We start from the raw sequence: 16,210 nt of genomic DNA, 5'->3' as shown, positions 1-16,210 counted from the left end.
ATGGAGCTCTGTTGTAAATCAGTCTTTGAAGGTGCTGTAGACTGATCAGAGATCAGACTTTAACATGCAGCTCTGTTGTCTAAATCAGTCTTGAAAGGGGCTGTAGACTGATCAGAGATCAGACTTTAACATGCAGCTCTGTTGTCTAAATCAGTCTTTGAAGGTGCTGTAGACTGATCAGAGATCAGACTTTAACATGCAGCTCTGTTGTCTAAATCAGTCTTTGAAGGTGCTGTAGACTGATCAGAGATCAGACTTTAACATGCAGCTCTGTTGTCTAAATCAGTCTTTGAAGGTGCTGTAGACTGAAGTGTCTGTTCCTGTCCTCTCTCCTTTATGTCACTTTGAGGAAGAGGCAGCTGACAGAGTTACAGTGACATCTCCTCAAGCCCTCTCCTGTCTCCTATCTCTCTCCTCCTCTCTCTTCTCTCCTCCTCTCTCTATCTCTCTTCTCTCCTTCTCTCTCTTCGCCGTGTCCACCTGATACCTTTTTGATAGCAGTTTTTTTCATGGCCAGCCCAGAACAACTAGGGGTGCTCCAAAAAATCGATTCTTGAAAGGATCGCGATTCTTAATGCCACGATTCCTGGATCGATTCCAAAACTCCCAAGAATCGATTCTTCTTCGTATTGTAAAAAGTTTACAGTGCACCTGAACGCAACATGCAAGATACCGGCTGAATAAGTGTCCAAATGTTCATGTCATTTGTGTACTGTACTGCCACGGTGCCACCACCTCTTGCACTTAAGAACTCTGGTTAATGTATTCCCCCCAAAAGTCTACAGATCCCCCCCAGCCTATAAATCCATCTTATCTGAAGAACATAAGGGGGGAATTCCCCCCTAGTTTGCAAAATGAATTTAGGCCCTGACTGTAATACTTCAGAAGTTGAATTTGAAGTCCAGCATTAATACATTTGTCATTTTTTGTCTTAGATACCTTTGTGTGTTATTGCAATATAAAACTACATAATTGAGAATCGATTCTAGATTCTGGAATCGAGAATCGTTGGAATCGAGAATCGATTCTGGAATCGGATCGTGACCCCAGGAATCGGGATCGGATCGTGGCTTAGCCGGATCGGAGCACCCCTAAGAACAACTCAGACTATTTATTTGTTTGTTTGTTTGTTTGTTTGTTTGTTTGTTTATTTATTTATTTATTTATTTATTTATTTATTTATTTAAATTTTGACATTTAACACATTGAGTGCCAGCCCTTTTTTCAATGCTGTGGGTAGCTTGTGCCAGGCCGTTTTTTGAGGATTCTGGCTCATTTTAGAAGAGCCGAGGATTCTTTTCTGCTTGGAGTTTGTGAACACGAAGTTCACAAAAGTACTAATAGAATGTGTGCTTTCTCTGTCTAAAAGAGTTAGTTTGCAGAGTTAGTAGTTATGTAGATATTAGCCGTTGAGTACAGCATGGTTTCAGCTGTCTGAGAGTGAAAGTTGAGATAATCGCAGTTTTGTGAAATTCAATCAAACAGGCAGAACAGTCACTTTAACCATTTCTTTTTGGCATCAGTGAGAGATCAGACATCCAAACAATGTTCCGAACGCCCTCTCCTTCAACTCCTCCCTCCGTGGGCGTGTCTAGTGGCTTTCAGCCTGCGTTTGTCAGAAGCGAGTGCTCGCTGCAGCCTCGCTCCCTGGCAGGCAGCGAGTATGAGCAGCCTCCCTCCCCGCCTACAGTATGAGAATGAGGCTCGTTCGTTTCTGGGTTTTCGGAATGCGTGCGATTCTGGCCTTTCTGCGGGCGTTTCAAAGTGTGTTTTACCTATAATATATTATGCAAATTTGCAATGCCCCGTGTGCTGCTGCTGGCGCGGGCCGAGAGCGGCGAGTCTGGTGACTGATGACTGTAAAATCGGCAAGCCATTTCCTTGTGAATGGAGGAAGCACCCGCCTGAGGCTGCTGTTTTTTGCTCGGATTCCTCTCTGTCGGGAGGGCACTGTCCCCACTTAGCTGGTCGGTAAAATAGATTATACACATTCTCTTCCTCCAATTCTGCTATAGGAGGCGTAAAAGGGGTTGATCGATGTCCCACCGTCAAAAAAAAAAAATGTTTATGTAAGCCGAGATATCTCGTCTATGGCACTCAACGCTTGGATTATGTAAGCCGAGATATCTCGTCTATGGCACTCAACGTGTTAAAGTGTAAGGTGATACCGAGTGCCAGTACTGATGCAATCTATTACTTTTACTGAACAATATACACCTTGACCGTTTAAGTTTAGGAATAGGGTTATTGTTCTTTGTGGTTTTTCACTTGTTTTGATGTTTTATGTTTAGTCTTTAGTATTAGGGGAAGTCTCCCCTACTCTCTCTTTTAGTCTTATACAGTATCAGTCTGATATAAAGGGCTGATATCTGGATCATCCCTATTTTCTCCCCCACCAGGTACTCTCAGCCGCTGCACGAGGAGATCGCCCTGCACAAGCACCTGAAGCACAAGAACATCGTGCAGTACCTGGGCTCCATCAGCGACAACGGCTTCATCAAGATCTTCATGGAGCAGGTGCCTGGAGGTGAGCTTGGCTGCTGCAACCACACCACATTCTGTTCAGAAATGAGATTAGCACCAGTGGAGATAAGTGACAGATACTCTCACACCATGATTCAGAGTTCAAAATGACTAGGAATCATCACACTCTTTTCAAAGGGACAGCTCAGCCTAAAATCCAAAATACATATTTTTCCTCTCAGCTGTAGTGCTATTTGTCCATCTATAATGTTGTGTTAGTTGCCTGAGTTTTGGAGATATCTGCCGCAGAGATGTCTGCCTTCTCTTGAATACAATGGAACTGGATGGCACTCGGCTTGTGGTGCTCGAAGCACCAAAAAAAATACATTTGGAAAAACTCAACCCCGTTACGTTGCTGACACTGACACAACATACCGTAGCCCGTAGATCTCCGTGAAGTGAGCAACAATCTCCCACAGTTTGACTTCCGGTTTAGCGATTTTAACCCTAAGTAGCGCGTCAGGCTTATCAAAAATCTTGCAAATAAATATCCAGAGTTGTTCAAAGAGCAACAGAAATAGCGGATGTGATAGATACAATTATTACATTCCCTCAAATAAGTTGTCAAACGAGTGTATTTATTGTGACAAGCAACTTCTTTTTTTTCCACAGCGTCGGAGTTTTAAAGAGGAAATGTGCCAAGCTGCAACAATCAGTCACATTTTAACACCGGACCTTGCACCCATAATTATTTTACAGCGGGGCATTCAAAAATAAGCTGGATACATTATGACAATAAAGTTGATCTGGAACTTGAAGTCTGAAAAGCATAAAGCTGCACCAAACGCCTGCTGCCATCCCCCAATACAGCTTCACATCGGGAGCATCAAAATCAGATCATCCTTGTACTCATTTTTCTTTTCTTTTTTCTTTCTTTTTTGCCAGCATGGACAGGAAATAGGTCTTAAATTGCCTTCATACTAGTGGTCTTAAAAATTCTTCAATTTAAAGGAACACTCCGCCCATTTTCAACCAGCTTTGTATCATTAGAACATCAGTAGTTTATCAGAAAACTGTAAACAGTTTTGAAGTCTGTCATTTAATTTGACAGTTATTGAGTGTTAAAGTGTGGACCAGTGACATCACTGGTCCACACTAACTCAAATTAATAACTCATTAACTCAAATCAACTCTCAATAACTGTCAAACTAAATGAATGATGAATAGTTTGACAGTGCAACCGCGCAATATTAACTGTGTAAAATGTGCACTGCTCGTTGCTAATCCCTAGTGCTTAGACTAGCAAATAGTATCTCCTCGGACCCCTTACATGTTTTAAATGGAGAATATCAACTGTTGCCATCCATGAGGCGGTTCAGGGTCCCTAAATTTAAGAAAAACAGACTAAGGAACTCTTTTGTACATCAGTCTGTCCTGCTTTTAAACCAACATCGATAATTCAGAGGATATGTTTGTTGCTTTTTGCTCTTTCTGCTGTAGTGTCCTGTCCTGTCCATCGTTCTGTCTTGCTATGTACTGCAATGTTTTGTCTGTAACCAGTTTTGTCCTGTCTGTATTGTGAACGGTGATGCCATGGAGGCAAAACAAATTTCAGTGTGAGCTGACAATAAAGTTGTATCGTATCGTAGTCAAATAAAGCATGCCATGTGTTGACTGTTGTAGTACTTTGTTTCCGTGGTGTCCAGGGAGTCTGTCAGCCCTGCTACGGTCCAAGTGGGGCCCTCTGAAGAACAACGAACCCACCATCGGCTTCTACACGCGGCAGATCCTGGAGGGAGTCAAGTACCTTCACGACAACCAGATCGCTCACAGGGACATCAAGGTGACTGAAGCAGGAGAGGCTGTTACACAGTTTCTCCTGTTTGCTTCATTGTGTTGTTGTGTGTTTGCACCAGGTCATGAAAGCTGGGCAGTTGCTGTTCTGAACAGCCAGCGTCTGGTGGATCTTTCCTCGACAAATCCTCTGGTGTTTTACGTGTACGAAGAAGAACTGGCTCGTTAGCAGCATGAGCAGCAATTGACCTTATTCGCTAACCCCGGACAGCGCCATATTGTTGACATACCGTCCTGCAGCTGACAACTAATAGTAACGGCCTTATTGTCGTTTCTGTTCCATTACAAAATAGCGATAGTGATGACAGCAATAAAAAACCCAGAGTTGTTGTTTGTATGCTGCCGTTAATGCCTGTAATAAATAAACAAAAGAAAAAACGAGGTGAACAGACTTTGCTGTGAGGAGCTGTCACAAAGTTTCACCTGTCTCTCCTAACTATCCACGCATCTCCTGTGCTGCTGCTGACGTATCCTCCGTCTCGCTCCCTTCACGTCTGTGGACGGTAGAGATAGAAACAAACCACGGGGACTTTATTGCTGTCATTACTACAGCCGTGTGTAACGCAGGTCACCATCCGAACCCAATTGGAACGATACAGGTAACGCTAACGGCGGCTAGCTTCCTATAAACGCTGCTCTCACATAGGCTGTCACTTGAGAGCTGCAGCGCTATGTCGAGAACATGGCGGCGGTGGGCGTGCCCGTACGTGAGTGACGTCAATCGAATATGGTCTATAGACAGACATTTCTCCCCAATTGTACCTGGCCAATTCCTTTTGCTGTGCTGTCCTGGTCATAGCTCCACCCCCTCTGTCGATCTGGGCAGAGTGGTACAGTAGACCAGCACATGCTTCCTCTGATACATGTGCAATCGCCAGCCGCTTCCTCTCACCTGACAGTGAAGATGTCACCTGGCGTGGGAGGACGCCGCTATCCCTATATTGTCTGTACCTGTTGGTAACCATAGGACCGAGTCACACCTACAGACTTGATTCAGAGGAGAAACCAATCATGTCTCAATTATGAAATTACACCAAGTGATTGATTCTTCAGTTATAAAATATAAAATATATATTGGCTCCATTATCCCACGCCTGGCACTTCTTTTCTTTTTTTTTACCACCGGTGCTCAGCTCCCCAAAATGCACACTGCTGGCCTGGTGCAGTGTTCAAACTAGACTTATTTCTGTTATTACTTCAAAAAACAATGCAATAATCACCAGTTAAAAAAAATCTAAAGAGATTCAAGATTCAAGATTCAAGATTTTTATTGTCACTCCATGGTACAAGTACCACGTGTGAAATTCTTGTGCAGTGGACTCCGTTTACGACATAGTACAAATAGGCAACAAGCAATAAGTAATAGGCAATAAGAAATAGGCATCAATAAGCAATAAGACAGCAATAAGGCAATAAGAAATAGGCATCAATAAGCAATAAGACAAGTCGGTGGCTTATACGACAGTGGCATATTCATTGCACATAGGTGCACATGTCATGTGAGGAACAGTGTCATGCTTGCTTGGCAAGATGACACTTTCTGTCTCTTCCGTATGAAGGAAATCCCCTGTTGACGCCCATTCATTGTGTTTTGTTTAGCAATAACCGAGCTGAAAACTTCCCTTGGGACCTTTTTTCTTGCTTTAGACAGAAACACCGACTTCCCCTTGTCCTCAGGGAGAGTCCCTGCTGGCTTTTGTCTCAGTCATAATAAAGTACTGATTACATCTCCATCACAGCCAATAGACTCTTCCCACAGCACACACACACACACACACACACACTCACACACACACACACACACACACACACACACACACTTCCACCTGATTTAACCGCGCACTCATATAAGCCGCATCAGCGGCCCCTCAGGTAAATGTTAATCACCTTGTTTTGGTCGAGAAGCCACCCTCTCACATGGCATGTTGTAACCTGCTGTCTGTGCTCTGTCATTTATAGCTTTCGAACAGGGGCGTTTCTAGGCCCTGAAGACATTGGGGGCTTTAGCCAGGTACCCCGACGGGGAGGGGGGGTAAGGGGGGAGGGGGCTCCCCCCCCCCCCCACTCAAAATTTTTTTGTTTTTCCAATCCGTAAATACCCATGTTGTGAGTCATTTGAGATGGATACAGAAGAACAAGATTAGTGGGTCTCGAGGTCCAGGGACCACCAGAGGTCCTTGATAGGGTTCTGGCGGGAGTCCACTTAGCAAATTTACATATTTTATTTTATTAAATATTAAATCTCAATGGTACGAACCCCCCCAGTAACTCCTGTGAAGGTATTTTATTAAGGTACACGCTTCCTGTAAACCTAAATTCTGATGGTGCCGTTTTTGTATCATATGGTACTTTTATTTTGAAACTTAGAGCGGACGTAGTGATGTTATATCTACGCTACTTGACGTAAGGTGTGCTCACCGGCCGGTCGCAAAACACATGTCGCTCTTCAACCTACGGTTCTATCTAATCAAAAGCGCCTAGCTGGAATTGGGAACAACGTATTGTTTGTTGTAATGGTTTAATGAAGCAGTGATGTGTGGTTTTGTTTAATGTAACTGTGAAGTGAAGGCATTGTTATTGTGACAGTCATGCTAACGTTAGCTTCTATAGACATTGGAGTGGATGGCTGTGGCTTCATGCTGATGCTAGCGTTGTAGGTTGTATGGTTAATAATATTCTGTGTGAAGATATTTTCTGAGATAAATGGGCCTTGAGCATCAAGGCCCATTTATCTCAGAAAATATCTTCACAACTAAACAACTAAATAACATAAGATAATTTCATAGTTGTAGCTACTGTGATGCTGTGCATGTTGGCGCATGTCATTTGTTTGAATAATTTCATAGTGAGATGATGAGCTCGTGTGGAGAGGAGGTGGTGAGGAGTGAAGCAGAAACATTATGTAATGACACACTATGACAATAGTAACTGATAATTTGGTCCTGCATAGCCTACTGATATTTTCTGTTTGTTTTTTTTAGAAAACTGTTTAGAACTCTGACTTAATGATTTTGCTTTATTTATTTTATTTTGTTGTTTATTTGATTGTCTGTTCCAATTTTGTAAATGTTTAGTCTGATTTTTTTGTATAATGTACTGATTATTAATGCCAGACTTTGTTTATTGGGAAAAAAAAAAAAAAAACAAAAAAAAAAACATCCGGGGCTAGGAAAAAAACATCCGGGGCTCTAGCCCCGGAAGCCAGGGTCTAGCGACGCCCCTGCTTTCGAGGACATACCTGACATTATCGTCCTGTAACCTGTACTCGTATCATTTATAGCTTTCGAGGACATACCTGACATTATCGTCCTGTAACCTGTACTCGTATCATTTATAGCTTTCGAGGACATACAGTACATGACATTATCGTCCTGTAACCTGTACTCGTATCATTTATAGCTTTCGAGGACATACAGTACATGACATTATCGTCCTGTAACCTGTACTCGTATCATTTATAGCTTTCGAGGACATACCTGACATTATCGTCCTGTAACCTGTACTCGTATCATTTATAGCTTTCGAGGACATACCTGACATTATCGTCCTGTAACCTGTACTCGTATCATTTATAGCTTTCGAGGACATACAGTACATGACATTATCGTCCTGTAACTCGTTTGTACTCGTATCATTTATAGCTTTCGAGGACATACAGTACATGACATTATCGTCCTGTAACCTGTTTGTACTCGTATCATTTATAGCTTTCGAGGACATACATGACATTATCGTCCTGTAACCTGTACTCGTATCATTTATAGCTTTCGAGGACATACATGACATTATCGTCCCCTAACCTGTACTCGTATCATTTATAGCTTTCGAGGATATGTCTGACATTATCGTCCCCTAACCTGTACTCGTATCATTTATAGCTTTCGAGGATATGTCTGACATTATCGTCCCCTAACCTGTACTCGTATCATTTATAGCTTTCGAGGATATGCCTGACATCACACTACCACAGAGGCTCTGAGACTGAAGGGTTCAGCAATGGTGTCACTTTTCTCATGGAGTTTCCTGTCTGTCCACAGGGTGATAACGTCCTCATCAACACCTACAGCGGCGTGCTGAAAATATCAGATTTTGGCACATCCAAGAGGCTGGCGGGGATCAACCCCTGCACTGAGACTTTCACCGGTAAGCACTGACTGACTGACTGACTGACTGACTGTCTGACTGACTGACTGTCTGTCTGTCTGGCTGAGTGACTGTCTGGCTGACTAAGTGACTGTCTGTCTGACTGACTGACTGACTGACTGTCTTGTCTGACTGTCTGATTGTCTGTCTGACTGACTGTCACGTCAGAAACGTCAATGGAGTAACGTCAATTAATAACAATGGCTGCCTGCTATCGAGCCTGTTTTAAATTGATTAAAAGTACCAATTAGTTTGAAATGGGACCGGCACACTGCTGGAAGGCATTTATTCCAAGGAGATGTTTTCTTTTTTTTACTAATGTAAAATTCAGGCCGAAACGTTGATCTCTCGTGATTGGTTAGGGAAAATTGAATTCCCCTGGGGGAATCCCCTCATAGAAATTGGTTAAACAGAGCGCAATCTCAGACTAGAAGATGGAAAAGAGTGTAATGAGTTGACAATTCAGTCTGATATCAAGCTTTTTATGTGCAAACACGCAAAGAAAGCCTGGTAGGTTCCTGAAAATCCCTAGACCAGAACATGTCATAACAGACCAGAACGTGTCATAACAGACCAGAACGTATTATAACTAGACCAGAACATGTCATAACAGACCAGAACGTGTCATAACAGACCAGAACGTGTCATAACAGACCAGAACGTGTCATAACAGACCAGCACGTGTCATAACAGACCAGAACGTGTCATAACAGTCTGGAAGATAAAAGCCAGTGTGTCACCGTACATTCTTGTGCCAGTCAGTGAGGTAACCCCATAGAGACAATATGTGTTGGTAATCCACTCTCAGCTCAGCAGCGATAGCTCTGAGAATAACCTGCTGTTGCTATTCCGAGCGCTTTGGCACGAGGCTGTGGTCAAATCAGGCGGGTTGTTGTTGGCGGAGTGATGTCGGCGCCGCAAGCGACCAATAGCGGCTCAGCTTAGCCTCTTCCGAGCGGCTTGACAGCCGGCGGAGCTCTTTCAGGAAACAGGGTTTTTCCTTTTTATAGCCCAGACGCGCTATAAATACATTATGTCACCGTCCGCTATTATTAGAACAAAAGACTCTTTCAATAGGAAATGTTACTTTGTGCTGTGCTGCGGTTACCTAAGATCACAGTCAGAGAGGCTTTTCAATATTGCTCCCACCAATCCCTGAGCCCCGTTAAACCTCGTATAAGCTGATTGGTCCCTTTCAATAATTGTGTCATCACCTCAATTATACAGAACAGGAGCGACTTGTAATTAGCCATGACGTTAGTTTCTATGTGTTTTACATTCTGCTTTTTCTACTTTCCTGACTGTGAAGCTCTCTGTAACCTTGGTTTTGAACAGTCTTATTCTAGTATAGTTTAGTATCATTGTGTTATACTACAATGTCTGGTCTGTTACCTGACAGGTCATTTATTCTAGTATAGTTTAGTATCATTGTGTTATACTACAATGTCTGGTCTGTTACCTGACAGGTAATTTGCAATGATTATTGCAACCTTCATAGAGAGAAAATAGACCACAAAAATTGCAAAAGTGAGTATGAGCTCCTTCACATTGCAGGAAGAGCTAAAGTGCCCCCATGCTGCCTGAAGACTGTCTATATAATAAAATATATAAAAAATATTTGATCATCCCTAATGTATTATGTGAACTGAGAATACATCTATCTATATATCTATCTATGTATCTATCTATCTATCTATCTATCTATCTATCTATCTATCTATGTATCTATCTATCTATCTATCTATCTATCTATGTATCTATCTATCTATCTCTCTCTCTCTTTAGTCTATTTTCATGCTGTTTTGTTGTTTTTCAGGCACACTACAGTACATGGCCCCTGAGATTATAGACAAGGGGCCTCGGGGCTATGGCAAGCCAGCAGACATCTGGTCTCTTGGCTGCACCATCATCGAGATGGCAACTGGGAAGCCACCCTTCTATGAGCTGGGCGAGCCACAAGCTGCCATGTTCAAGGTGAGAGAGAGAGAGAGAGAGAGAGAGAGAGAGAGAGAGAGCTGCCATGTTCAAGGTGAGAGAGAGAGAGAGAGAGAGCTGCCATGTTCAAGGTGAGAGAGAGAGAGAGAGAGAGAGAGAGAGAGAGCTGCCATGTTCAAGGTGAGAGAGAGAGAGAGAGAGAGAGCTGCCATGTTCAAGGTGAGAGAGAGAGAGAGAGAGCTGCCATGTTCAAGGTGAGAGAGAGAGAGAGAGAGAGAGCTGCCATGTTCAAGGTGAGAGAGAGAGGGAGAGAGCTGGCATGTTCAAGGTGAGAGAGAGAGAGAGAGAGCTGCCATGTTCAAGGTGAGAGAGAGAGAGAGAGAGAGCTGCCATGTTCAAGGTGAGAGAGAGAGAGAGAGCTGCCATGTTCAAGGTGAGAGAGAGAGAGAGAGGTTATCCATTGGGTGATGTGTTTCACTCTAGCGGGCAGGTGTGTACAGTATATATTGCAGGTGTGTACAGTATATATTGCAGGTGTGTACAGTATATATTGCAGGTGTGTACAGTATATATTGCAGGTGTGTACAGTATATATTGCAGGTGTGTACAGTATATATTGCAGGTGTGTACAGTATATATTGCAGGTGTGTACAGTATATATTGCAGGTGTGTACAGTATATATTGCAGGTGTGTACAGTATATATTGCAGGTGTGTACAGTATATATTGCAGGTGTGTACAGTATATATTGCAGGTGTGTACAGTATATATTGCAGGTGTGTACAGTATATATTGCAGGTGTGTACAGTATATGTTGCAGGTGTGTACAGTATATGTTGCAGGTATGTACAGTATATATTGCAGGTGTGTACAGTATATATTGCAGGTGTGTACAGTATATATTGCAGGTGTGTACAGTATATATTGCAGGTGTGTACAGTATATGTTGCAGGTGTGTACAGTATATATTGCAGGTGTGTACAGTATATATTGCAGGTGTGTACAGTATATATTGCAGGTGTGTACAGTATATATTGCAGGTGTGTACAGTATATGTTGCAGGTGTGTACAGTATATTGCAGGTGTGTACAGTATATGTTGCAGGTGTGTACAGTATATTGCAGGTGTGTACAGTATATATTGCAGGTGTGTACAGTATATATTGCAGGTGTGTACAGTATATTGCAGGTGTGTACAGTATATTGCAGGTGTGTACAGTATATTGCAGGTGTGTACAGTATATGTTGCAGGTGTGTACAGTATATTGCAGGTGTGTACAGTATATATTGCAGGTGTGTACAGTATATATTGCAGGTGTGTACAGTATATGTTGCAGGTGTGTACAGTATATTGCAGGTGTGTACAGTATATGTTGCAGGTGTGTACAGTATATTGCAGGTGTGTACAGTATATATTGCAGGTGTGTACAGTATATTGCAGGTGTGTACAGTATATTGCAGGTGTGTACAGTATATTGCAGGTGTGTACAGTATATGTTGCAGGTGTGTACAGTATATTGCAGGTGTGTACAGTATATATTGCAAGTGTGTACAGTATATTGCAGGTGTGTACAGTATATTGCAGGTGTGTACAGTATATTGCAGGTGTGTACAGTATATGTTGCAGGTGTGTACAGTATATTGCAGGTGTGTACAGTATATATTGCAAGTGTGTACAGTATATTGCAGGTGTGTACAGTATATATTGCAGGTGTGTACAGTATATATTGCAGGTGTGTACAGTATATATTGCAGGTGTGTACAGTATATGTTGCAGGTGTGTACAGTATATTGCAGGTGTGTACAGTATATGTTGCAGGTGTGTACAGTATATTGCAGGTGTGTACAGTATATATTGCAGGTGTGTACAGTATATTGCAGGTGTGTACAGTATATTGCAGGTGTGTACAGTATATTGCAGGTGTGTACAGTATATGTTGCAGGTGTGTACAGTATATTGCAGGTGTGTACAGTATATATTGCAAGTGTGTACAGTATATTGCAGGTGTGTACAGTATATATTGCAGGTGTGTACAGTATATATTGCAGGTGTGTACAGTATATATTGCAGGTGTGTACAGTATATATTGCAGGTGTGTACAGTATATATTGCAGGTGTGTACAGTATATGTTGCAGGTGTGTACAGTATATGTTGCAGGTGTGTACAGTTTATGTTGCAAATCTGACAAGTCAGACCTTTGGAAAGCCAAAAGCAGCAGCTGCTAGTAGCTCACGCAGGCATCCATGCTGTCACTCCAACCACAGGCCAGGTTGAGGGGGGATAAAAATGGGAGGCTATAGATTATGGCTGCAACTAATGATTATTTTAATTATTAATGAATGTATTGATTATTTTCTTTTATTAATTGATTAGTAGGGCTGCCCCCTCCAGGTCGATTGAACGATTGTTTGGGCGACGTGCTCTTGGTGGACGAGATTCACGTGGGACGAACACTCGCTGGTTTTAATCATTTCATAGGAGAAATTAAATTGTATAAAAATAAAAGCGATCCGGAACAAAGTAGCATGCCGCGGAAGCACGTTGCAACACGGACCTTTTCTAGAAGCACACAGGAAGTGATCCAGGCTAGAGACAGACAGCCACAGTTAGCAGAAAGCAGAGGAACCAGCAGAGTGATGGAATTAACAAGTAAATGGCTCAGCTATCAGCGCAAACAATGGACACGTTTAAGCATGCAGCCCCACCATCAGCTGTTAACAAGCTTTTAACGAACGCAGTACGCACCTTATGAGATGAGACTGACAGTCATCAGTGAGACTCGACAGAGATACACTCCGGTAATGTTAGACAGGCTGTTATAAGATGTTACTGGAATAAATAGCAAAAGATATCTAGCTATCCTTTCTGCCAACTAATTAACCATGCCACGTGTGCTAACGTTACATAGCCATCGCACAGGCTTTCTCTGAACTGAGCAGGTGGCCAGGTGTTGCATGGCACGCTGATCAGTCTGTCCATTCCGGTAACGGTGCAAATAGCTTTTATTTATAATTATCAGCTATCAGGTATATATCAGGCTCAATAGTCAGTACACTGCACAAAAAAATACAATGCAATTTTTTTATTTTTTAGACCCCGTCTCGACCAATCGATTGGTCAGAGCTGTGGTCGATTTCTGGTCGACCAGGATAATCTTTGGTCGAGGGCAGCCGTATTGATTAGTCATTTATCTATCTACTGTATATATAACATTGAGTAAGGGCTCTGTCTGTCTCTCACTCTGTCTGTCCCACTGATGACATCATCAGTGATGTCATAGATTCACTCTCACACACACACACACACACACACACACACACACACACACACACACACGTAAAGTCCCAGTGATGATGGGATTGTGGGAGTCTGGCTTCAGACCCCCATCTTCAGCCATGGACAGCTGTATGTTGCAGCTCCAGGACAGGTGATCCAGCAGCATCCCTGAAGTACGGCATCAAGGAGCAGCCAGGGTGAGGCCGCACAGCAGCCGAGCTGCATATGCGAGCTGCAGGGCGGGCGAGGCCGTGCAGCAGCAGAGCTGGCGAGCCTAGGAATCGAGCGCGCGTAGCGTAGTTCTATCAAATGTAGATAAATGTTCATAGTTATTCAAACTCAGACTCCTAAGTTTCTTTTCAAGAACAGAATTTACAGTTCAAATATTCATACACACTAGAGGGGCAAGTGGTGGTCAGCTGACTTTACCCCGACCGAGAACCAACTACCGTATATGAAAAAAGCTGTCATATACAGGGCAGTCGCGTCATGGAACTGTCTTCCAAGTAATATTTGTTCCATCAAAGGAAAGGCAGGTTTTATAAGAAAACTCAGATCCTACCTACACTCACGAGTCACATACACTCTCCTGATACTTATCATATCTCTTTTCATCCACTTTTTCTGTTTGCTTTGAAGAGTACAAAGAAATGTACTGAATATATGTTAATATTTAGGTCCATTGACCTTAATGTGTACACAGTTCATTGACTTCAGTTCATTAGCTGCCTTATGTTCACTATCTGCAAAGTGTATATCAGAAAGATGCCTTCAAATGCAATCAGCAGCCAGTCTCCAGTAGGGGCGGGGGGGCAAATCGATGCAGCATAGTATCACGATATTTTGTGTGGCAATAAATCGTGTCCCACGAAAGTATCATAAAGTATTGTGATATTTTATGATACAAATTGTCAAGTGCATCATGCAACATTTATGAGTTTTTATGACAGTGTTGGTCAGTCTGTCTGCTTGACAATCCCATTTTGCTGCAATAAAAATGATTGAAGTGAGAGGAACAGGCTGGAAACTATTTCATTAGATAAAACAGATGTTGGCAAAGTTTTTTTTCCTTTGGGGGCATAATTTGCAGTTGAAAAAAGGTAATACATCACAATATATTGCAATATTCAAATATCGCAAAATACTAGCATATCGCAAATGCAATACTTTCGTATTGTGACTTAAATATCGTGATAATATCGTATTGTGGGGCATCTGGTGATACCCACCCCTCGTCTCCAGTGCAAATCTGTCCACCTTTTTTCAGGGAAGTAAAGCCATGATTCAGCCTTTCTGCACCTGCATGCTTGTAATGTGATCGTCTTCAGTAGAAACTGAAAACACTGTCGGTGTTTGAACACAAACACACAGATGTGAGGCTCACAGAGAGAACCTCCACTCATATGCAGGGTCACAGACGTGCACGCTCATACACAGGGTCACAGACGTGCACGCTCATACGCAGGGTCACAGACGTGCACGCTCATACACAGGGTCACAGACGTGCACGCTCATACACAGGGTCACAGACGTGCACGCTCATACACAGAGTCACACGTGCACGCTCATACGCAGGGTCACAGACGTGCACGCTCATATGCAGGGTCACAGACGTGCACGCTCATACGCAGGGTCACAGACGTGCACGCTCATACACAGAGTCACACGTGCACGCTCATACGCAGGGTCACAGACGTGCACGCTCATACGCAAGGTCACAGACGTGCACGCTCATACGCAAGGTCACAGACGTGCACGCTCATACACAGGGTCACAGACGTGCACGCTCATACGCAGGGTCACAGACGTGCACGCTCATACGCAGGGTCCCAGACGTGCACGCTCATACGCAAGGTCACAGACGTGCACGCTCATACGCAGAGTCACAGACGTGCACGCTCATATGCAGAGTCACAGACGCGCACGCTCATACGCAGAGTCACAGACGTGCACGCTCATACGCAGGGTCACAGACGTGCACGCTCATACACAGGGTCACAGACGTGCACGCTCATACGCAGAGTCACAGACGTGCACGCTCATATGCAGAGTCACAGACGTGCACGCTCATATGCAGGGTCACAGACGTGCACGCTCATACGCAGGGTCACACACGTGCACGCTCATACGCAGGGTCACAGACGTGCACGCTCATACGCAGGGTCACAGACGTGCACGCTCATACGCAGGGTCACAGACGTGCATGCTGGCTCATAAGCAGGGTCATAGACGTGCACGCTCATACGCAGGGTCACAGACGTGCACGCTCATACGCAGGGTCACAGACGTGCACGCTCATACGCAGGGTCACAGACGTGCACGCTCATACGCAGGGTCACAGACGTGCACGCTCATACACAGGGTCACACACGTGCACGCTCATACACAGGGTCACAGACGTGCACGCTCATACGCAGGGTCACAGACGTGTACGCTCATACACAGGGTCACAGACGTGCACGCTCATGCAGGGTCACAGACGTGCACGCTCATACGCAGGGTCACAGACGTGCATGCTGGCTCATACGCAGGGTCACA

At 43.6% G+C, this 16,210-nt stretch overlaps 1 protein-coding gene across 2 annotated transcripts in view; it reads left to right on the top strand.

Annotated features, from left to right (window-relative positions):
• Positions 1-16,210, top strand: part of map3k5 (mitogen-activated protein kinase kinase kinase 5) — a 180,314-nt gene that overhangs the window by 136,433 nt on the left and 27,671 nt on the right. For both annotated transcript variants that reach the window (XM_083643352.1, XM_083643351.1), the window contains exons 17-20: positions 2,400-2,527; positions 4,170-4,306; positions 8,355-8,460; positions 10,277-10,434. In XM_083643352.1, coding sequence (XP_083499478.1) covers positions 2,400-2,527; positions 4,170-4,306; positions 8,355-8,460; positions 10,277-10,434 — 529 coding nt within the window. The remainder of the gene's footprint in view (positions 1-2,399; positions 2,528-4,169; positions 4,307-8,354; positions 8,461-10,276; positions 10,435-16,210) is intronic.

Source organism: Poromitra crassiceps, assembly GCF_964638095.1.
Source record: "Poromitra crassiceps genome assembly, chromosome: 9".
In the NCBI taxonomy this organism is placed as follows: domain Eukaryota; kingdom Metazoa; phylum Chordata; class Actinopteri; order Beryciformes; family Melamphaidae; genus Poromitra; species Poromitra crassiceps.
Note: the sequence above shows the minus strand (reverse complement) of the source record. Positions and strands in the feature narration are given on the sequence as shown.